At 49.4% G+C, this 22,528-nt stretch overlaps 6 protein-coding genes across 6 annotated transcripts; 5 read left to right on the forward strand and 1 right to left on the reverse strand.

The window, feature by feature from the left end:
- Nucleotides 1-58: 58 nt before the first annotated feature.
- G6M90_00g005860 (uncharacterized protein) lies at nucleotides 59-4,615 on the forward strand (the record flags this gene model as incomplete). The annotated part of the gene is made up of 3 exons (XM_066129603.1): nucleotides 59-913; nucleotides 1,014-3,695; nucleotides 3,770-4,615. 3 exons carry the CDS (start codon nucleotides 59-61, stop codon nucleotides 4,613-4,615), a joined length of 4,383 nt encoding a protein of 1,460 aa, XP_065985676.1.
- Nucleotides 4,616-9,621: 5,006 nt separating this feature from the next.
- On the forward strand, nucleotides 9,622-11,754 carry gad8_0 (Serine/threonine-protein kinase; the record flags this gene model as incomplete). Its single annotated transcript, XM_014694431.1, has 4 exons — nucleotides 9,622-9,643; nucleotides 9,752-9,898; nucleotides 9,953-11,481; nucleotides 11,548-11,754. The coding sequence occupies 4 exons, from the start codon at nucleotides 9,622-9,624 to the stop codon at nucleotides 11,752-11,754; spliced, it is 1,905 nt and encodes a 634-aa protein (XP_014549917.1).
- Nucleotides 11,755-12,684: 930 nt separating this feature from the next.
- G6M90_00g005880 (uncharacterized protein) lies at nucleotides 12,685-14,130 on the forward strand (the record flags this gene model as incomplete). The annotated part of the gene is made up of 4 exons (XM_014694430.2): nucleotides 12,685-12,895; nucleotides 12,959-13,091; nucleotides 13,490-13,550; nucleotides 13,609-14,130. The coding sequence occupies 4 exons, from the start codon at nucleotides 12,685-12,687 to the stop codon at nucleotides 14,128-14,130; spliced, it is 927 nt and encodes a 308-aa protein (XP_014549916.2).
- Nucleotides 14,131-16,962: 2,832 nt separating this feature from the next.
- On the forward strand, nucleotides 16,963-17,918 carry G6M90_00g005890 (uncharacterized protein; the record flags this gene model as incomplete). The annotated part of the gene is made up of 6 exons (XM_014694429.1): nucleotides 16,963-17,013; nucleotides 17,071-17,283; nucleotides 17,352-17,424; nucleotides 17,497-17,696; nucleotides 17,748-17,780; nucleotides 17,841-17,918. 6 exons carry the CDS (start codon nucleotides 16,963-16,965, stop codon nucleotides 17,916-17,918), a joined length of 648 nt encoding a protein of 215 aa, XP_014549915.1.
- Nucleotides 17,919-18,565: 647 nt separating this feature from the next.
- ARD_0 (D-arabinitol 2-dehydrogenase) lies at nucleotides 18,566-19,571 on the reverse strand (the record flags this gene model as incomplete). The annotated part of the gene is made up of 3 exons (XM_014694428.1): nucleotides 18,566-18,863; nucleotides 18,923-19,268; nucleotides 19,361-19,571. The coding sequence occupies 3 exons, from the start codon at nucleotides 19,569-19,571 to the stop codon at nucleotides 18,566-18,568; spliced, it is 855 nt and encodes a 284-aa protein (XP_014549914.1).
- A 1,087-nt stretch (nucleotides 19,572-20,658) lies between these two features.
- Nucleotides 20,659-22,104, forward strand: G6M90_00g005910 (uncharacterized protein; the record flags this gene model as incomplete). Its single annotated transcript, XM_014694427.1, has 3 exons — nucleotides 20,659-20,773; nucleotides 20,890-21,685; nucleotides 21,735-22,104. The coding sequence occupies 3 exons, from the start codon at nucleotides 20,659-20,661 to the stop codon at nucleotides 22,102-22,104; spliced, it is 1,281 nt and encodes a 426-aa protein (XP_014549913.1).
- Nucleotides 22,105-22,528: the final 424 nt, after the last annotated feature.

A 22,528-nucleotide genomic window follows, 5' to 3' on the forward strand; every position in this document is an offset into this window, starting at 1 on the left:
TTGTGCGAGTTGGTCATCGCTGAGAATCACGTGGCCTGGACAAGTTGACATTTGAACCATGGACCGGCTCAGGAGTCGCCGAGATGCACGTGCTCTGGCCACTCTGCCTGGCCAAAGTCGGGGTCCTGCTTCGCATGAACGCATCCAAGACACGAAACTAAACCCAGCGCGAGAGCACACCACAGGCGTCACACTGACCCAGATCCATCCTCTCCCTGGCGTGGACGTTGAAACCGACATCGACATCATTGCAATCCATGGCCTCGATACGGGGTCGCCAGGCACATGGACCTGGAAGTTCAACAGACCTGACCGCCATGATGTGAACTGGCTGGCCGACAAGGACATGCTCCCGAGCAGAGTCGGACATGCTCGCATCTTGACATGCGACTGGCCAGCTGAGCTGTTTGAGCGGTCCGACCTTATCCAAAAGAGAATCGAGGAGTTGGCTCGGCTGTTTCTGGATGGCATTCAAAGACGGCCCTCGGCGACGAACACCTCCTCAAGAAGAGGCGACCGGCCCATCATATTTATCGCGTCATGCCTTGGCGGCATCATTCTCATGAAGGCCCTCGTCATGGCCCAATACGAGTCCTGTTCCATCGGGGGTTCCTCCGGGAGTGACACTCACGCTATAATTTTTCTTGCGACGCCCTTCAGAGGCACTTCGTTCCAAGATGTTGCCAACTGGGCCGAGCCAGGTCTGAAGGCCTGGGCTTGGATCAGAGGTCAAAAAGTGACCCGGAGGCTCGATGATGTGAAAGGACCGACCTTCGATCTAGTCAAACTCGTAGGCGACTTCACTCGCCTGTGTCGAGAGGATAGTCTCGACCGAGTAATGACGTTTTACGAATTAGGCAACACGAATCTCTACCATAAAGTATTTCCGTGCCTTTTAGTCGGGTCAAAGCGGGTAAGCGTGGCCGAATTGTCTCTCTGCTCTGAGACGCCCTTCTCCCTGATTCCCACAACACTCAAATGCGAGTTGAACATTACTGACACACAGTCGCCAGCTGGTCGATGAGTCCTCCGCAATCCTTGACATTGTTCCCAACCCTTTGCCTCTTGATCGTCCTCACCTAACGATGAATAAATTCCATGGAACAGACGACCCAGAGTATCAAAAAGTCGCGGGGAAACTTGAGGAATTTCTTCATGGGATTCGCGAGGGGACGGTGCTCAATATAGCGGATGCCTGGATCCGAAACCAATGCTACGCTGCGGACAGGCTTCAGATTCGCCGACTTTCAGAGGAAGAGTTGCCGATGGAGCAGTGCTACATCAACCTCGCCATCATCGAGCAGCAGTGTGGTCGAGTCTCTAGCGGCTCGGGATATGGGTCAAATGGAGCGGATTCGACTAGCCAGTCCTACCCGTTTTCGATCCTCAGTCGTCAGAAGGTTCAGACGCCAGACAAGTCGATCCATGTTGAGTTGGAGACATTATTCAACCAACGCGACAGAGGCGATCATGGTGTGATAAAACCCCGACGCATACTAATTAGAGGACGTGCGGGAGTTGGAAAGACTACCTTGTGCAAAAAGATGGTCTATGACTTTATCCAACAAACGTCGTTGCACGACTTATGGATGCAGTGGTTCGACCGCTTGCTCTGGGTGCCTCTGCGTAATCTACAAAGGCGGCCGGGTCAGGGATACAACCTAAGTCTTTTGTTCCGTGACGAATATTTCCGTCATCACCTAGGCAAGGGCGGTCTTACTCGGGAGGATCTTGCTGCAGAGCTGAGCCGGAAAGTGGATGATTCTAACAGTGAGAGAACTCTATTTGTTCTTGATGGCTTGGATGAAGTATCTCAGCTCCTGGCCTCCAGCAACGAGATGTCCGATTTTCTCAAGATGCTTTTGAATAAGCCTAACGTCATCGTTACATCCCGACCCAACGCGAGCCTTCCAGCTATTAGGGCCTTTGATCTCGAATTAGAAACAATCGGATTTTACCCCGACCAAGTGACAGAATATATCGAGAAATCATTTGTCGACCCAGATACAAAGACTACAGACCTAAATAAGCTCAAAAGCTTTCGGTCTTTTCTTCAAAACCATCAGCTTATCCAAGGTCTTGTGCGCATCCCAATTTTACTAGATGCGCTTTGTTACACCTGGAACGACCACAAACCCGGAAATATACCTGATACTATGACTGGTATTTATAGATTGATTGAGCTGAAATTATGGAAGAAGGATATCTTGCGATTAGAGAAACGACACGACGGCGCTCAGTTATTCAGCTTCAACTTGGAGACGGCGCCCAGACCAACTATTAAAGGTTTCGTTCAGGAAGAGATGGATTTCCTTGAGAGCCTTGCATTTACTGGATTATACGATAACACAGTGGACTTTTCTTTGGAACATATACATGGCATATCGCATTACTTCACTCCGGGTTTGTTACCTGACAAGACCTTGCCATCGCTCTCCTTCCTACGAACGTCCGAAGCCTCATCAGATTATCGCAATCAAAATTACCACTTTATACATCAAACTTATCAAGAATACTTTGCAGCACGATATTTTGTGCGGCAGTGGAGCAATCCGGAGGGACGCCTTGTGCTTTTTGCACAAAATGGTGGAGAGCGCGAGATGAAGCTGAGCAATCCCGTCGAATTTCTTCAGGAACATAAATATGCAGCGGGCTATAACATTTTTTGGCGCTTTGTTGCTGGCTTACTCGATGCCGAAAGTGGAGTTAAAGAGACGCTGCGCTTCTTCCGGACGATCGAACAGGAGCCGTTCGACCTTTTGGGTCCTACGCACCAACGACTGGTTATGCATTGCTTGAGCGAAGTATCAAATGAGCTACAAATTAGAAAGGACTTATTGGCAAGACTAACTCAGTGGGTGCTATTGGAAGCCCACCTGACACGTGCAAATTTCTGCACTATACCAAGCGAACCAGAGTGTCCAGAGGAAGTCATACTTGCAGCCTTGGAATTCGTTCCGGACGAAAGAGGGAAACGTATTCTGCGCGCAGTAAATAAACGCCTGTCGGATACGACTATAATAGCCCTAATAGCGCTGCTCAGGGATGAGCGGGAGACCAAAGGTGGGGCAATTGCAGCCTTGAAGAGTCAATCCCATCTATCAGACCAAGCTATCACGAGCCTGCTAGCGCTTCTCGAGCACGAAAACGAGGAGGTTCAATTTGCCGCAGCTGAGGTCTTGCGGAACCGTTCCAACCTATCAGACACAACTATCACAAGCCTATCAGTGCTGCTTGAGCACGAACAGGAGAACGTCCGATTCTCGGCAGCTCATGTCTTACAGGGGCAATCCCATCTACCAGGCCAAGCTATCACGAGCCTGCTAGCGATACTTGAGCACGGAAAGGGCTGGAAGCTTCCATATGCCGCAGCTTTAGTCTTGCACAACCAATCCAATTTATCAGACACAACTATCGCAAGCCTATTAGCACTGCTTGAGCACGAAAAGGGGGGCGTCCGATTCGCGGCAGCTCACGCCTTGCCTCGGAGTCCTCCAGATACTATAATTACAAGCCTAATAGCGCGGACTAGGCATAAAGAGCAGCGGGTCCGATCTGTGGCAGCTAAAGCCTTAGGCACCCAGCTTCAGTCAACGAAAGCCGTCGAGGCCCTCGAAACTCTGCTCCAATCCCAAGATTATAATGATAAAATTGCTGCAGTCGAAGCCCTGTGGGGTCTATCAGACGCGACTATGGTAAGCCTCATAGCGCTGCTCAAGGACGAATCGTCACCAGCCCAATCCGTGCAGCTAAAGCCTTACATAATCAGTTTATTCTATCGGAAACGGCTGTCGCATCAATACTAGCGCTTCTCGAGCACGAACGGGAGGAGATTCGCTCCGTGGCGGCTAGGGTCTTGTCTCGGCAGGCTCTACCAGACGCGGCTATCAAGACCCTCACAGTACTGCTTCAATCTAATGATGGTGTTCTTCGAGCTGCCGCAGCTAGCATCTTGACCTTCCAAAAAGACTTACCAGACGCGGTTATCGAGTCTCTCTTAATGCTGCTCCAATCTGAGAATTATGATCAATATACTAAAACTGACATAGTCCATGCCTTGTGCTTCCCGACCCCACCCCTCCATGTACCACATGTGGAGAATCTCATGAAAGCCCAGTTTCGGGAATTTAATCCCTGGGCTGCCTCTGTCCTTGTCATGGCTTGGAATAGCCTGCCAAATTTGTCAAACGCCGCTATCGAGTCCCTCATAGCGCTTTTTCAGGCAAAGGAGTTGAACGCCCAAGCTTCGATAGCTGAAAGCGTGGGCCAGTGCCCGGACTTGATAGACAAGATCCTCGAGACCCTGGGCTTATTGCTAGAAACCGAACTACCAGCTGAGCCCATCAACAACATCTTTCGCGAGCCCCAAGTTCTAAAATTTGTCTATGGCATTCTACTGCATGACAGTTTTCGGAGCCATAATAGTTTGTATGTTCAAAGTGATGGCGGCAGTTGCCGCTGCATTCTCAATCGACGTACTGGACGCCGAACAGCGTCTTTTCAAGAAAGCGGCGTGGCCGACGAGTTTCAGAAGTTACTTGGCGATAGCCTGAAATATTGGAATCGCGGTGGCTACAAGCTATGGGACAGTTTGGCGGTCGATGCTAGCCAATAGTAACTGCTCTACATACTGGGAGAAAAAAAAATTTCAGCGTCATCTCTACATAAGTGGCAAGTGAGTCGGGATTAAGGCTGGGAAAATGCTTAGCTGACTGGTCTTGCGGACACAATATGCAAGGCACACTACACTCTACCACATGATCTTGTCATATCTACCTTTAACATCTACATTGTGTGAAGGTCAGGGGTACAGGTTGATTTATATGTTGAATTTGTATTAGACGTGTGCTCACTGGTGACCATGGCACTATCTTGTCAAATCAGTGCCTGGCGAGGGACAACTATTGGGCTAATTTGATGAAGGACTATGTTGAGAAATGGCTGGTCTGGTGGTTTTAGTCAGGGGCAGGACTGCAGTGGTGAGGTTTCGTTCTCAGTCGCTCTTTGAAAAACGTTTCACCCTATAAGTCCCGTACTTTGAAGATGCTTGTAGTGTGTTTGTCCCATTTTTCTGGACGTCACTGATTCCTTTGCTAGTTGCACCATCCGTTCTCAAGCCAATTAACAAGTTTAAAGTCATGTCGCACTGGAAGTTATGAAGATAGTTCCCTCACAGTGCTGAGAACTCACAGTTTGCCTGTATAAGAAGATATGTGAACTCCGGGTTGTAATCCTTGATCAATTCCCATGTCTTCGCTCTTCAAGTAACTGTTTTTATTCCAAGTCCTGCTGAACAAAGATAAAAAGCATATCTGGCGTAGAATCAACAATCTGATCCACCTTTTAACTCTGCTAAAGACGTATAAAGGCCAGTTAGGCTTAAATTAAGCTTGTTTGTAAAGGTCATTTTAGCCTTTGTAAGCCAAATACCACGACACTTTTGATTTTTGGCGCATCTTGACATTGTTTTCGTTACATATGTACCCAAAATCTCACCAGCTATAATAGTCCGTGTCAATACTTGATGCCAGAAAAATGCCGGCTTACTTGGCATAGTCGAAACCAGGGCCTTGCAAGGCGCGTACTTGGGGGCGTAAAAGCCAACTACGATATTGGAAGGGTTGCTATATGGTGATGACAAAATCATATTGCTTGTTTGAAAATTTTTATCAAACCTTTGGCAAATATGAAAGCTCAAGTTGGTAGAGTTCAAAATTTGCGCGTAGTAATCTGTAACTGTCACGACCGTATAAAAAGTCTACACGGCAAAGCTGCGTAAGGGTATGTGTAAATTGAAATGCCCATTCTAAACCTGAGCGGTTCGCGTTACTTGTTGCAAAATTCTGGTACTATTAACTAATAGAATAAACAAACGGCACAGACTGGACGTATTGTCCTGTGCGGTGCTAAACTATCGCATCTATCCTGCAAGTATGGCTAGTGTCGAAGGAAACGCCATCCAACAATAGCTCCAGACTCCATTCGCAACTTTCCAAACTTGATCGATAGTCTCGGATAGCAAATGTCGTCTTCTTTACATCTAGATTCTTCTATCTGAATTGCAAGCTACTCGTATCTCTATCAAGATTTGATAAGACCGATTCTCCGAGATGAACCTTTTCAAAGATGGACGTTTCTCATACTCTGCCAACAATCTCAACAGAAGTCAAGCTGTAATACTCCATCCAAATGTTTCCATCTTCAGAGTCTTCTAAAGATAATAGCTTCCAAGAATTATCGTTTGTCCTTTAATTTGTCACAGTGACGAGTACTAGACAGCCCGAATGACGCAGGGTGGTGTGAACCGCATTGTGTCCGGGCACGTCCCAAACCCTTTGCCTCGAGAAAAGGAGACTTCTGTACGGTGTCGGGTGGCAGCATGGTGTAAAATTGTGGTACGGCCCATCATTTTACACAGCCAACATAGAGGCATCGTGCCGTGAAACGGTCTGGTTAGCTCTACGGAGAGATGGTTAGGCCGAACAATTTTGCTTGCCAAGCTCTGAACTGTCCCAAACTATCCAATCACCAAGTAAATACAATATTTGTTCACAAAGAAGTGTCAGTGCCGTACAGGACTGCCAAATACTACTGGCCTCACGTGTTACACGGATGTCACGTTGCCATAAAGGCACGGGCCGTACCTTGAACATGACGATAGTTACACAAGGGCTCGAGACCTAATAAGAGCCTCAGGCACCCAGGACAGCCCTTTGACCGCCTCTTGATATAAATAAGGGTCATCTGCCCCTTGAGGACTTGGGGAAAACCAAGGACCTTTGATATCAAAGCGAATTATTAGCTGAATATCGAACATTGTTCCAAGCCCTATAAATATAGCCCTTGTCACATCACGCCTGCGTCAAGTAAGAGAGTAAAGGGCATCTTGCTGCTCGAGTGGCTGACAAAAGCTGCCAACGACCAACAACCATTCTGGGGTTCTGCTTGATGGTTGCTTTCTGACCAGTATCTTCGTGATTGTACATTTGACAAGGGACCAGTGGGATTGCGCTACCATAAATGAGCGGCCTTCGCAGGCAGACTGCACTTCTACTGTTCGTCATTATCCTGGCGGCCTGCCCTTGCCCTACGCTTGACGTGCGGCCGCACAGGCAACGAAACTGCGTTCCTGTTGCAAATGTAACCCGAAACAATTACTCTGCCGAATAACTCAAAAGCTCAGGCGAAGATTGTCAGATGAACCGAAAGAGGTCCCCCCCAATAGGTTACAATCAGATGGTGTAACTACTCAGCAGTGGGAAGAGCCATAAAGAGCATATAGATTTCAATTATGAATAGTACCTGGTGACTTCCCCAACCGATGGACATTATTAATAGTACCCCATCTCCAACACCGCGAGTGAGTAGTAAAGCAACTCCATTGCCACTGCCAGCCTTCTTGTTGAATCTATGCTCCTTCGGCACAAGCCATGAACGCGCCAGCAGTCGCCTCGCGCGTTATTTTGCGATGGCTAGCAGAGTTCTTGTTCTCGCACACGAAATAGTCGGTGTAGTAGCTGCCATGACCGCAGGAGTAGACGTAGTGGTACCGGTGGCACATCTCTACAACCGACTGTCAGTCAAGTTCCGTAAGCCACAAGTACTAACCCTGATATGGATGTATATGAAACGGCAGTCCTACTGCGGAGCTATTCCTATCGTGATCTTGTAACAAATGCGCAAGGTGAAATGGTAAAATGCAGCTGTAATTCTGTCGAGGTTGGCGCTGGATAGCAGCAATCGTCAACGGGAAAAACTGGCTTTAAGTAGCTTCGTCCTGTATAGAGGAGACACAGCTAGTTGGTTTGGCATGATTTTATCAATACTGTTATCACCACATGGCAAGCGGCAGCTGTTGGCTATACTTACACATTCGAAGCTGTGTTGGTTGCTCGAGCTTGTCGCATACCGCAACGTCCAATACACGCTCGAGTTTTCAACTTCTGCCTACCGTACCATCCACCACAACCATAAAAAAAGTCTTATCAAGGCTTCTTTACATTCTATGATAGGTTGAATTCTGAGAAAAAGCAATGCGAGTAGGCAGTATCTGAGCCGAGGCCGTAAAGTGATAGTTGCGTGACCTCTGCCTCATGCAACCATGAACCTATCGATGACAAGTCGCAGAACCCGGGCGTGTGGCCGTAGATTTGGGAACTTTCAATCTCCAGGACTCCCTCTCCCGCGAATGAGGTAGCTCGCTGAATCCTCAAGTCATGGCAGTCGGATGGAGAGCGGAGGACTTTAGTAACGAGTTGTTAGCTTAATGGGTCACCGATAAAATACTCGACTGTACAAACTAGTCTTGGCGTCACTTGAAACGATATGGATACCGATTTTATTTTGCCTGGAGGAAAGTCCCTAGTATTGAGGGTCAAGTTCGATAAAATTGGTTTAAAACCTGTAAGCCTTAATCTTTCTCTTACACTTGTTGGCGTGAAGACCTAGCCTTATCTGCCTCTATATGTGAACGTTACTAATAATCCTGGTTCACAACATGCCGCGTCTACCTGTTTGGAGCATTTTCCAAGTCCCTCTGGAAGTTTCCTTGTCTATGATCAGGCCAATCGTAGCTTTGTGGATCCAGCTTTGTATGGTCGTGCGTCTGTCGCCTTCTGTCACACGGTCAGTCCACCAACAAAAGTTGTTGGTGTGATAGAGAGCTAACAACCTGGAAGATGCCACGTCAGTTGGGCCAACAACGGTTACACAGAGCATCACGCGGCCAAGTTGGAACATTGACGCTTGGGCCTTCAACTGTCCTCGACTTCTTGCATAAACAAAGTCCGTTAGGAACAAGGGTCTTTGATAACCCAAAGCAGATTACTAGATTAAATGTGAAGACAGTTGTATATATTTATAATACTTACTTACCATTGGTTCGTGATTACTCTAGGGTGGTATTATGTACTCGTGGATATTTTCTAATCGTTTCGTGTTGGTCTTTGCTATTGATGTGGTTACGACCCAGTCGGAGATTTTCCTCCACCAGGCTGATATTAATGCTCATGGCGTTAGGCTTCCCACCCAGCCATGGAACAAACGAACCAATAGACTTGGCAAACTATTTATTGAGCAACAGCCCTTCCTTTAGATCCCTGAAAGCCGTTCCCTGCCTCCCTTTGGAATGTTATAAGCCATTTCTAGGAATTTGAAAGGAGCGTCTCTGAATTTAGTTTGCAGACATTCTGTGAGGCTCTTATCGAGATATTTTCAAGGTAAAAACCCTCAGCAGTTGTCGTTATCAAATAGCACCAGACTACATATCTAAGGTTGGCCAGAATGAGGTCTGGTGGCACCTGCCAAGTTGCCAACTGGACTGCCAAAAGTGGAGGCGCCAGACCTCCCGTTGGTACCAGGTCTCTGTCCATCTCTTTCCATGCATCACAGTGCATTTCTGAATTGCATCTGCATCATCTACATAAAGTAGTTGGCCCGTGTTCGCGTGGAAATGATTACATAATCACATGGGCAATGTCCTCCCCGAACCAACTCCCCTATCACAACCCAAAGTAGCACCCAAACCACGAGGACACCCAAAGCGCCACAGCCAGCTTTACTATTGACGGCATCGGCTTTCCACCTTTCCCACTCAAACATCCTCGTATCACTGCTATTTCAATGTCCTGGAAGCTGACCAAGAGTAAGTTGCGCTAGCATGGCCTGATGAACGCCCGGCCGCATGCCCCTTAACCATCACGCAATCATTGTCTGTTGCACAGCCCGATTCCGCTAACGGCTCACCTTGTAGAACTAAAGGAGACACACCTGGGCTCCTTGGCAGGTTTCACGAGATCTACATCAACCGCTTCCATCTTGGACGCTAATAAGGACAGCAGCCATGGGCCTTCTACTCTTGATGAAGGAACAACAACCAGCTCCATCCCCTCTGGTACATGTATGTTTTTGTTGGCCTCGTGTCAAGCTCCAACTCGCTGACCGCCCGTTACAGTTGCCTTGGAAAGCCCTAGCCAGGCTCCTGTGGTTAAGACGCCGAAACAGGGCATTCTAGTCGTTACCATGCATGAGGCCTGTGGGTTATCCCTGCCTGAACAGCACCAAAATACGTACTCATCGCAGTACCACACAACCTCCCGCTCGACAGGCAATGCAATGAGCAATACCGGCTCGACGGAATCGACCTCATCTCGTACTTCGGCTCCATTCACGAACAAATCACATCGGCCTCAGACCTCGCTGGGCCGTGGACTTCGAGGGATCCCAACCATCCACGGCCGAGTATCTACCAAGTACATGCCGTATGCTCTGGTCGATTTCGACAAGGTCCAAGTCTTCATCAACTCTATTGAAGGGACGCCAGAGAATCCCACATGGGCCGGCGCCAGCACCCAGTACAAGTTCGATGTGTCCAGGGTTTCAGAGCTTACAGTACATCTCTTCATCCGCAACCCTGCTGCTGTGCCCGGCTCAGGTCGGTCGCAGGATATTTTCCTGGGCGTTGTTCGACTTACCCCGCGATTCCACGCCAATGCATCTTCCAAAGATGCCACATCTGGCAAAAATAGCGAAACGGCTCAAGGATTTCATGGCGTTGGGTGGTTCAATCTAGCGTATGGAACCGGGAAGCTTCAGATTGGCGTCAAGTTTGTGGAGAACCAAGCCAACAAGCTCAGCATTGACGAGTTTGAGTTATTAAAAGTGGTTGGAAAAGGCAGTTTCGGAAAAGTTATGCAAGTAAGAAAAAAGGATACGAACCGCATCTACGCCCTAAAAACGATACGCAAGGCCAAAATCATCTCCCGCTCCGAGGTGACCCATACGCTCGCCGAACGATCCGTTCTTGCTCAAATCAACAATCCCTTTATCGTTCCTTTAAAGTTTACTTTCCAGTCACCAGAAAAGCTTTACTTTGTTCTAGCTTTTGTGAATGGAGGAGAATTATTTCATCACCTCACAAATGAACGAAGATTTGACGTAAATCGCGCCCGGTTTTATACAGCTGAACTGTTGTGCGCCCTCGAGTGTCTTCATGGCTTCAATGTCATCTATCGAGATTTAAAGCCAGAGAATATCCTCCTCGACTATCAAGGTCACATCGCACTTTGCGATTTTGGTCTATGTAAGCTCGAGATGAAAGATGAAGACCGCACCAATACATTCTGCGGCACGCCTGAATATCTCGCACCTGAACTATTACTCGGCCAGGGTTATAATAAGACTGTGGATTGGTGGACGCTTGGCGTGTTGTTGTATGAAATGCTAACTGGCTTACCGCCGTTTTACAACGAAGAGACCAACGAAATGTATCGAAAGATCTTGTCGGAGCCTCTGAGCTTTCCAGGGAACGACGTGGTACCACCAGCAGCCAAGGATCTCTTGACGAAGCTACTGAATCGAAACCCGGCGGAACGCCTTGGGGCGAATGGCTCGGCGGAAATAAAGGGACATACCTTCTTCCACGCTATCGATTGGAGAAAACTGCTGGAACGAAAATATGAGCCGACGTTTAAGCCCAATGTGGTATGTTGTTCCTCACCTCGTCTTGTTCGATGCTACGTGACTGACGAGCTTGGCTGAATTATGTAGGCTAATGCCCTTGATACTACCAACTTCGACCCCGAGTTTACAACTGAAGCACCTCAAGATTCCTTCGTTGAGGATCCTGCTCTTTCTCAGGCTATGCAGGATCAGTTTGCTGGCTTTAGTTATAATCGCCCTGTCGCCGGACTAAACGATGTAGGGGGGAGCATCACAGGCCCGTCGTTTATGAGTAGCTCTGAAAGTCAACGATGAGCACTTGTGGTGCCTGTAAATGTTGGCAAAAGAAGGAATGAGAGGCTCGTGGTGGGTTGGGAGAAGGTGCAGAGCTCAATTGTTGCGCAAGGGTGGCCAGAGTGTTCTGGGATGCACTATGGTGTTTGAATGCAACGTTGTACAATCTATCCACACCGAAATCTCAATTCAGTAACGCCTATATGGATCTCGGAATTCAGATAGTAAGCATAGCTGCAGGACTGGTCCTTGTTTATGACGGCATCCCAAAAATTTGTCTGGCAACGGCCCACACACCAGGCAGGATGACGAATATCTACAATGACATGCGCAGCCGTCATATCAGATGCCAAAGTTCACGCGCTGCCATCCAATGCCATTTTTAGGCTCGAAAACTCCGATGTCACTGCAAGACGAGTGGGACTAACTGTGGCTATTTAGATGTCCCCTTTTTGGTCCTGCGAGGGACTCAATACATCAACCTAGGTAGCACTGAGCGAGGCACATGGTCCTGCTGACATGCGAGGAAATGACTTTTCGGGCAGGCCGCAGCAATATTGACGTTGGCTGACTGAGCAAGGAATTCTCGATGCAGGCTGCAGCCCATGTCACACGCCAAGCCTTGATGACCACGAGCACATTTCTCACCCGATTTTTCAGCGCCGTCTTGGGCCACGACTTTGCTCCCACCACCGCTCAAGACACCGTCAACACCCCTCCCTCCAGTCGTCTCCCATGGATATCCATCAAGATACAGAGCAAACGGCACTACTTCGAGAAGGACACGATGTACACGGCACAACACAGGATGCCGTTCGCAATTCCCTGCCGTCGCGTCTAGCCGTCGCCCTTTCATGTCTCCTCCTGCTCGCATTAGTTAATATCGGCAATACACTCATCAGCAGTCCCATCGAACGAATACGATGGGAAACCTTCTGTTACAATCCCAACATGACCAGCATCCCCAGCGTTGCGGCCAATCCATCTTGCGCCAAAAAGGACTATGCCCTGCTGCAAAGCTGGAAAGCTGCTATCGAAATCGTCATGCTTGTCCTTACCGCTGCTCCGTTTGGCATGGCAGCCGATGCGTACGGCCGCAAGCGAATCCTTCAGCTATCTGTTGCAGGCATTACTTCAGCGCAGGCATTCGACATTGTCATCGGTACTAAAAGACATGCATCCCGACGTGTGGAAACAGTGCAATGGGACTGATGTTGTGGCGTAGGTCGCTTCCCCGAAACGTTTCCAGTCCATCTGATGGTATGGAAAGGATTTTGGGTCATGATGGGCGGCGGCGGCACTGTATTTTCAGCCATGATATTCACAATCTTTAGTGATATAAGCACAGAGGCACAAAGGTAAGGCGACGTCGCTTTGTTCTCGAGCCTTTCGCTAACATCCTCCGCTGGTCAACCACCTTCTTTTATGTCACCGCTGCAGCAATATTGAGTCAACTGCTGTCTTACCAGCTACTCCCCATACTCATGTACCCGGATAACTGGATTTGCGTATACGCCGGACTAGGCTGCTTGATTCTATCCTTGTTGACGACGCTCCTTTTGCCCGAGACCCGTGTATCAGTCCCCGAGCGCTGCGGCCAACTGCTACCATCTCAGAGATCAATTCGTTCACGTAGCAAGTACCAGAGCCTCATAGACTTTTTCAAATCGACCGTCGTGCTAGCCCGTCGTTCTTTCTATGAGAACAAAAAGCTAGGTTTGCTTCTGTTGTTTTGCGTATTCACAACTACTGCTAGCAACGTGCCGTTGATGCTGGCCCAGCAATTCTCAGGGCGACCTGACGCCCTAGACTTGGCGGTGAGTTTGAAACTTTGTCCGATGTACATGTAAAGCCTTTAATTTACCAATGCCCTAGGTGCAGATTTATCTGTCCATTATGTGGTCCAATATTCTAAAGGTCGTGGTATTAACGATAATACTGCCCTTGGCTAGTTACTTGCTTGCCAAGAAACTGGGACTTAATCCGGTGATGAAGGACGTTTACATCTCGGCCGTGAGCATTGTAGCGCTTGTTGTTGGATCGTTGGGCATTGTGGTTGGAAAAGCGACCGGGTCAGCCCTCGTGGTTGCAAGCATCTACATCTATGCCCTTGGATGTGGATATGGCCCAGCCATGCATAGCCTCCTGGGCCTGCTATCGGGTGGTTGTCACATTGGCATGCTGTATGCTATTATTAGGGCTATGCAAAGCGTGGGGAACTTCATGGGGGGGTTATTGTTTGGGGCCTCGTTTGAAATGGCGCCTTTTCTTTTTACAGCCTTGTTCCTGGTGCTTGGTGCGGGTGCCTTGTTTTTGATACAGTTGGAAGATACCCAGCAAAGGCAGCCAATTTGGATTAACCTTGATGACCTTGTGGTACACAATGTGTCACCATGAAAAATCAAGATTGAGTTTATTTATCTATAGTTGGCTTAAGAGACGTGAGGTTTCTTAGCGCGTGTTATATGATATATGAAGGAAATTATGTTTAAAGGGGTCAAGCGGAATTTGTTTCAGTTTGTGAGGGAACGCATAGGATGGCATAAGATGGCATAAAGATACTATACTAATAGATCATCGGTTTGAAATTTCATCAAGCACCCTGTAACCCGCTCACACTAACAAGCTTCTGACCATAACAATATTGCAAGCTTACAACCTGAGTTCTGACCTCCCGGGGGGTTTCAATATCCTCTGATTTGTAATCTGCCACGTCTTGGCAACAAGCCCCAGGAACTCGCGAGAATCAAGACAGACCTAAATTAAACTGAAAATATTGGTGCCTAGTTCTGCTGGCGACAGAAGTGAATTGGCATCACGGCTTCCAGCACAACGCTCTAGCCAGCGGAGGGTCATTCCGGTCGCTACAATGTCGCAGATACCGCCCTGGGCTGTTATTCTGAGCGCCATGAGTGTATGTCCGGTCAACAACGTCATGGTTCCGGTTGGTTCTAGAGACGCAATGGATTTTGACAGAACAGGCACGGTGGCGTTTGCGTGGCCACATGACTTGTGTCTCTGGTCCAAGCCCCTGCCGCAAGAATCTCGGAACTTGACTCCCCGCCATTACGCGGGCACAGGTACCTCTTACAACTGTAATCTCAAATATCGTGTTTGAAAACTGAAGAGTCGTCGTGTTTATACCGTAATTACACCTCTTCGCTGCCGGCTATCAGACTCTCCCATCCACCACGGTATGTTGTTCCCGCCGGGTGAGGGACCGAAATCGGGGCAAATGTATACTCGACAATAAAAAAGACTTGTGGCCCAGGTTCCTGATTGCCAAGAGGCCAACGCCCGGAATATTTCACCATGGCCATGTAGAGACTCATGCTGAACAAAGGGAGTTGCATCGCCTCCGCCACCGGCAGACCTTGCCACGTGCGCACATGACCGCATGTCCGAGCTGCATAGTATGCTACTATGGAGTACCTTTAAAGATGGCGTCAATCCTGGCATCGAGAGGATCCAGCCCATTAATGACATCTCTGCATGGGTCATCCGTGGGTGGCCTATACTGGCCTGTGTCCGAAATCTCCCCGGATTCTCTGCAGCCTCTTGTTTCAAACCTACGTATCCAATGGCCATTGGCAAAATCTTATCGGATGGCTGGCCAAAATATGGCGTAATCATTTGACATAACTCCAGTCCACCCCAGGCTATAAAATGGGGCTGGCATTCGATCTGTTTGGCTTTCTTGCACGAGATTCGTCGATCTTCGATCGATATTGTGGCGAGGCAATCTCAGGGATTTGATCATGAGGCGCTTCCTTCTAAAAGCCTCGAGATTTAGCCATGACACTGTCCTGCCTCTGCTATTTGTCAATGTATTTTGAGGGTTAGGAACAGCTAACTGCAACAAGACTAGAGAGGGGGAAAGATGAGCCCATCAGCCACTTTCTTTTAAAATAAGCTGGGCGTACTTGCTAGTTTTTAGATATGCCGTAATTCGGCCCTATCCGCCATGGCCACCATGACATTTCTCCTTCTTTGGAGTTGTAGTCTTGTTATCAAGATAGCGATGTGGGAGAGGAAGAGTGAAGCACAGGCTAGTCGTGACAAGTCCTTGGCGACAAGCATATGACTCGCTCGTAATCAAAGTGAATGAAAAACGGGGTTGCCTCGGTCTAAGAGCACGATCCAAGGAGTGGTCCAAGAGTGCTGGGATGTAGCCTCGTTTGCAGACTAGCTGGCAAGATTCAACAGATACGCTCGAGGTTCCTTTTGTAGTAACAACGTCCTTGCGTTGTTAGGTGTCATTCTGGGAACATGGATCCGAGCCCAAGTACAATTTCTGTGACTTACAACTGTACTAAAAATTTCTGGCTGAAGAATATTGAAAGAAGAATATAAAGAACAAAGCTTGTCGCCAAAGAAATATATGAAGAAGTGGCCGTCAGATTCTAGTCTTAGCTATCAATAGCAGAATCGGGCAAATACAACCAGAAATGAAGCGCGTGTTGTGTTATACTGGCTACAATGTTCATCTACACTTTAGGTTCCCATAAGATTACAACAACCCGGAATGTCCTAGCGTGTCCCAATTACATATGTACATAGATGCCTCCCTCGTCAAGGCGCAGCCACATTGTCCGACAGACCCGGCAGTGGCTGCGTTATCCAGCGTGAAAAGGCCCGATTAGCATTTCCAGGGGCATCCTAATATAGAACACAAACCCGGCCACGTGGTTGTAGGGCGATGACGCAAGATTTGTTGAGAACCTCCCGTAATCGCCTCGAGATATGCGGGGGTGGCAGCGCTCGCCGGCCATAAGACCTGGGGAAGACCTGGGGAAGTCCACTTGCAGAAAGCCTCAGAGGCAACCATCTGCAGCGGTGTACAATAATCATGGGGTAAACTGGAGTAACGATCCACACCTGTTGGCTCCAATTTCTATTGTGCTTTCTATTGTTCTCCTTACGGCAAGTCATCAGGCGGGCAACTTCGTGACGCCCTGACCATCTGGGGTATCTATTGTCACAATGGAGCTGAGCCCCATCTCGCTGGTCTCCAATGCGGCATTTACCCCAGTCTTGATGGCTTCACGCAGACGCGTACTGTAGATGACTCCATGTAGATGGGTTTGATTAGAGTCTATCAGTCCGGAGTCGGCGGGGTTGTGTAGATATAAATTGCAGCCATCTCCCGTAGTTTCAATGGCATCGCAATCACTTTACTATACACCAACAATCTTTTATCACGCTCACTTTGAATACGAAATTCTCACAATGAAGTTTTCAGTTACTTCTGTCGTAGCTGCCATGCTGGCCGTTGTCAACGTACGCACCTCGATAGGACATACGCCCACTTACACCAGAGCTAACAATGTACCGTAGGGCCTACCTAGCCCGCCCTTGGCTGAACTAGACGCTTTCAACGTAATCGGCGGAGTCACCTGGACAGGCGAGGTTCTCCCAGGAAAGAACGTTACCTTCAGCGGCACCATGCAAGAGGTCCGGGCAAAAATACTCGCCGAAAACCCCGACTACTTCAGTGCCTATGACAACGAGGCGGGAATCGAGCATGGAAGCCATCTTCAGAAGCGATGGGTACGTTTGTACTCTTGTCCGCTGTCGTGTTTTGTCTTTCTCCGGGATAACGATTAACATGGTCGCAGGAGCTGAAGCAGCCTCCGGACTGCAACTACGGTAATTTCATTCGAAGAATAAACGCCATCAAATTCATCAACGGTACGTCAGATGACCCTGACTCCCGTACCCGCGCAAATACATGATCGCTGACACTTTCTCGTCATGGTGCAGAACTAAACGCCAAGGGGGGCGGTAATGCCATGTGTGGTGCGCCTCCGCGTCGAGGACCTGGACTGGGGGGTTGCTCCAGAGTTAGCTGTAGTTGGGGATCGCAGATGTGGTTGTGCAATGATAATGATTACCACTTGGATCTTCCTTGCACCGAAGTTGCCTCTGCTTTGTTTGAGCTGAGCAATGTGTGCTATACTGTCGTAAGTCAACCGGCGCCCACGATGCAGACAAATCCCTAACGTTTACAATAGCAACAAGGTGGTGATACGGAGACGCAGGGCCAGGTCAGTATTTCGTCTCCCATTGTAGTATCAGCCACGGCGTCGTGCTGACACACTTGGCAGCTCTTTACTACGGATAATTGGAATGTTATTATTGATTATTATGGTGACTGTCATTCAAGCCCTACTGTCGGTCGATAGATCTGCTGGGAAAGAGGCCAAGGGCCATGGCGTCGAGCGTATTATAAAGCAGAGCGTCTTGCATTTAGAACTAGCCTAAATAAAGTGCTGTTCATGAGACAAAGTTTCAGCTGCTCACCTTTCACGCACTCTTCTTAGTGTCTCGTGAAGAGTTGTCACATAAGGCTGTGACGCCAATCAGGACAAATGACGTTTTATATCCCCAATGCCAACAGTTTCCGCCTTAACAAATTGTATAGGGTTCACGATGGTCAGCAACATACACAGCAACGGCAAACTTGGACACTGCATATCGGTTCCCCAGTCTCTGCTGCGTCTACGCCAACATGTTGTTAAATTTCCCTTGTCCCATTTTACGTTAATTGGCCTTTTTCATAATCTATTGATCTATTAGCGCGAACAACACATCATGACCCCAAGTAGCCACTTGTGAGTCAACAGCACACAAGGCCAAACAACTACCAGCAATGTCCACCAAGCCACTGATTCAAACCCGATTCAAAAGGTTCTTCTTCACGACTTGCGATATAATGCTAACAATGGGAATCGACGCATTTCGAGACCCTCTCCTTGCCCAATCATTCAGTGCTCAGAGTCGGCCCGTGACTTGAAGTAGCACGCCAGTCTTGAAGCACGCCAAAGAAAATTCACCACGCCACATGGCCGCCATCAATTCGAAGGTCGCTGCCCGTCATGAAGCTGCTTGCGTCGCTGAGGAGAAAAACAGCCGCGCCTCGATACTCAGCGGGAAGACTGAGCCGGTTGAGCATGTTATCCCTGGACCACGATTCCCTGCGCTCCGGAAACTCGTCCAAGAGCGACTGAACCACTTCTGTCGTGATGTATCCCGGCGACAGCGTGTTGACCCTAATGCCATGCTCGCCCCATTCCGCGGCGAGGCTGCGGCATAATTGAAGAACGGCCCCCTTGGAAGTATTATATGCTCTGCATGGCAAGCCCGTTAGTTGGAGGTGGTGCGTCACTGTGTCAGGCACGGAACATACGAAGAAGGCATGCCGCGGTTCGCCACGCTGCCGCTCATGCTTGCGACGAGACAAATGCTTCCGGGGCGCTTGAGCCGAATCATCTGGCGGGCAGCCGCTTGGGCCGTCATGAAAGTGCCGATGACGTTGACGCTCATGATGTTTTCCACTTGTTCTGGCAAAAATTCAAGAGCCGAGGTTTCGTTTTTAATGCCAGCCGCGGCGATTAAGCCGTCGAGACGACCGTGGTCGTCGACGATTTTGGACATGACTTTATTGATCTGATGGACATTTCTGACATCGGCCTCGTGGTACGTCAGGTCCGGGCTTGGACTGTCCACGGGGAGTGTCTTGTCGATGCAATGCACTGCAGCGGATTGAAATATACATTAGCAAATTGATGCCATATTTGCAGTTAGCCCGCGAGGAACAAGTTGCAGCGTCGCTGCCTTGTCGTACCGTTTGCGCCGGCGTCAAGCAGGGCTTGGGCTTGGGCAAGACCGAGACCCCTGGTGCCTCCAGAAACAACGACGACTTTTCCCGTCAGGTCGAATTCCGGCAGCAGGCTCTTCCTGCTTGCATGTTTCGAGGCGTCGTGGACAAATCTGGCCGCGCAGCCGGCTACCGAGGCGGTCCTAAACGGGCGCAGGCAGCGGTTGATCGGCAGCATTGTTCGTTTGGGACTGGAACGGTTTATCGACAAGAAGGGGGTGATTTCGCAACACGCATGTCCAAGAGCTTCCAGTGGAGTACTTATATGTACGCGCTGTGATACTATCCGTGATTGGTCTTCGGCAGCGGTGTCCGGGGTGCCATGTAGCATCCGAAGTGTTTGAAGCCACGGAGCGAGCTAGTCGGGGCTGTAAAGTTTGTTGCAGCGCCAGACCAAAACATCCCAGTTTACCGACTCTTTTGCTTTCGGGATGCTTACTTGATACTATTGCAATGTTGGTCATGGTTGGTGATGAAAGTAGGACCGGAAACAGCGACACAGCTCTCTTCACTTGAACGTTCCGAGTAAACCCTAACCCTATTCGCGTCGTGGTAAGGCGTACAGTTTTCTGTAACCCTGGACACCAACCCTAACCCTAACCCTCTCTACTTGTGGAGGTATGCGCTAATATGCGCTAAAATGCCGCAGCTACTTTCTCGCGGCATGCGCCCTCCGTGACTCACATGCAGGTGAATGACAGCATTGAGGCCATCAAGGGAGTTTTGCTATGCGAGCAGCCGGCAGGTCTGTACCAAGAGAAACGTAAATAAAAAAAATTGCAAGCAGGTATAAAACACGAGGAAAAAATTCTACCCGTTGGCCATTTTCCCCTCTTTCCACCTTGTCACCTGGCTACTTACCTGAGCAGCAGAAAACGCGACACGCACCACTCACTCATATCGACAAAGCGACCCCTGGTTTCTGCTACAGATCCCATTGCGTGCCTAGGTACATACTCAATGCTGCTATAAAGGTTCACATGCTGGATGCATTGACCAGACCAGGTTGGCCAGATTGACCAGATTGACGCCTCCAATCTTCAATGCGCTGCTGCACAAATGCGCCATAAAGTGGTTCAGCAGCGCTGCATGCGGTTATTAGTGGAGCTTCCTGCCAATAGCAATCGTCCATCAAGGTGCAGCCCCGCCTCTCATCATTTTTACATAAACCACATGTGTGCAGTCATCGACAAAATTCTCGAGCTCGAATCGACTCAGAGCCATTGACAGCACGCGCATTCCTTTCCAGGCCCAGCACGCACACCATGCCCTCCAGATCAGACATCACCTATTTTGGTGCAGGCCCTGCGCTTTTGCCCACCGACGTCCTCGAGGATGCTGCCAAGGCTCTCCTCAACTACAATGACACTGGCTTGGGCGGTACGGAGCTCCCAGAGGGCCCAGCCCTCACATTCTCCCTCTTCGCATAATCCCCGAAACGTCCCTCTGCCAGGCGCCTTGAACAAGTGATGCTGACCTGTAGCTTCTCCGTGTAGTCGCCGAGCACAGTCACCGCTCGCAGCTGGCGACTGACATCATCAACCAGGCCAAAGCTGACCTGGCCTCCTGCCTTGATATCCCAGACGACTATGAGATCCTCTTCATGCAGGGCGGTGGCTCGGGCGAGTTCTCGGCCACGGCGTACAACTTTGCCGGCGCCTGGGTTGCCCGCAAGCACAAGGCCATGGTGGACGCCGCTGGAGGCGATGCCGCCGACCCCAAGTTGATCCAGCAGCTCAAGGACACCGTGGACAAGCATCTCAAGATGGACTACCTCGTGACGGGCGGCTGGTCGCAAAAAGCGGCAGCCGAGGCCGTGCGGCTGTTTGGCGCGGAGCACGTGAATATCGCCGCGGACAGCCGCGAGTCCAACGGCGGCAAGTTTGGGACCATTCCCGACGAGAGCACCTGGAAGCTGTCCGAGGACGCGGCCATGGTGTACTACTGTGCAAACGAGACGGTCGACGGCGTCGAGTTCCCCGAGTTCCCCAAGTCTCTGGCGCCGGGGCCCGACGGCAAGGGCCCGATTGTTGTCGCGGACATGAGTTCCAACATTCTTACCAAGAAGATTCCGGTCGGCAACTTCTCGGCCATCTTCTTTGGCGCACAGAAGAACCTCGGCGTCACGGGTGTCACTGTTGTGATTCTCAAGAAGAGCTTCCTGCCGCCTGTTACGCCTCAGCCTTCTGCGGCCCTGATGAGACAGCTGGGTCTGCCTATTCCGCCCATCGTCTTTCAGTATGAGACTATTGCCAAGAATAACAGCCTTTACAATACGCTTAGCATCTTTGAGTACGTTGTGGTCGATTCCGAAGTGACGTGTTACTAATCGTGTTTGTAGCGTGTACGTGGCAGGCCGGGTTCTCAAGAAGCTGTTGCAGACGTACCCGGATAAAGTGCAAGGCCAGCAGGCTGTTTCTGAAAAGAAGGCTCAGCTCATTTACAATGCTCTAGAGGCTTTTCCCGACATTTACAAGGTTATCCCCAACAAGGCAGTGCGGTCTCGTGTCAATATCTGCTTCAGGGTTACCAAGGGCGACAATGTTGATGCCGCCGAGAAGGCCTTTTTGGAGCAGGGCGTTGCCCAGGGGCTGACGGGGCTCAAGGGGCATCGTAGTCTGGGTGGAATTCGCGCAAGTAACTACAACTCGGTTCCGCTTGAGGGCGCAGAGAAGCTTGCCAAATTCATCACCGCCTTTGCAACGTCATAAAAGCGGCGTGTTAGTTAGGCTGGCCCAAAAGTCGGTGTGTGCTGGTACTGACCTCTGCAATGGAGCAAATGTAGAATTTGCTTTCCTTGGCATTACCCCGGAGTCGATAGTGCAATGAGCCAATTCTTTATGTATTGACGGCATGTCTCAAACTCGTGGGCCAAGGCATCTTTACAAGGACATGTTTGTGACGCATGACCAGCCGCATCTCGTTGGTTCAAGAGCCATCTCAAGCGAGACGGCGGGATTCATCACGTCGAACGAGGCAGTTTTTGTATCCGCGCTACCAATCTTTCGGACAGGGTAAATCAAATAATCTGACACTGGGCTATAAATGATTGTGTTTCTATAAAAACACTCGACCGATACCAAATCTTCAGCTTCTCGGAAAGCCAGGATTTATCCGCAATGTCTATTGCTTCCA

Source organism: Metarhizium brunneum, chromosome 1 (assembly GCF_013426205.1).
Source record: "Metarhizium brunneum chromosome 1, complete sequence".
In the NCBI taxonomy this organism is placed as follows: Eukaryota; Fungi; Ascomycota; class Sordariomycetes; order Hypocreales; family Clavicipitaceae; genus Metarhizium; species Metarhizium brunneum.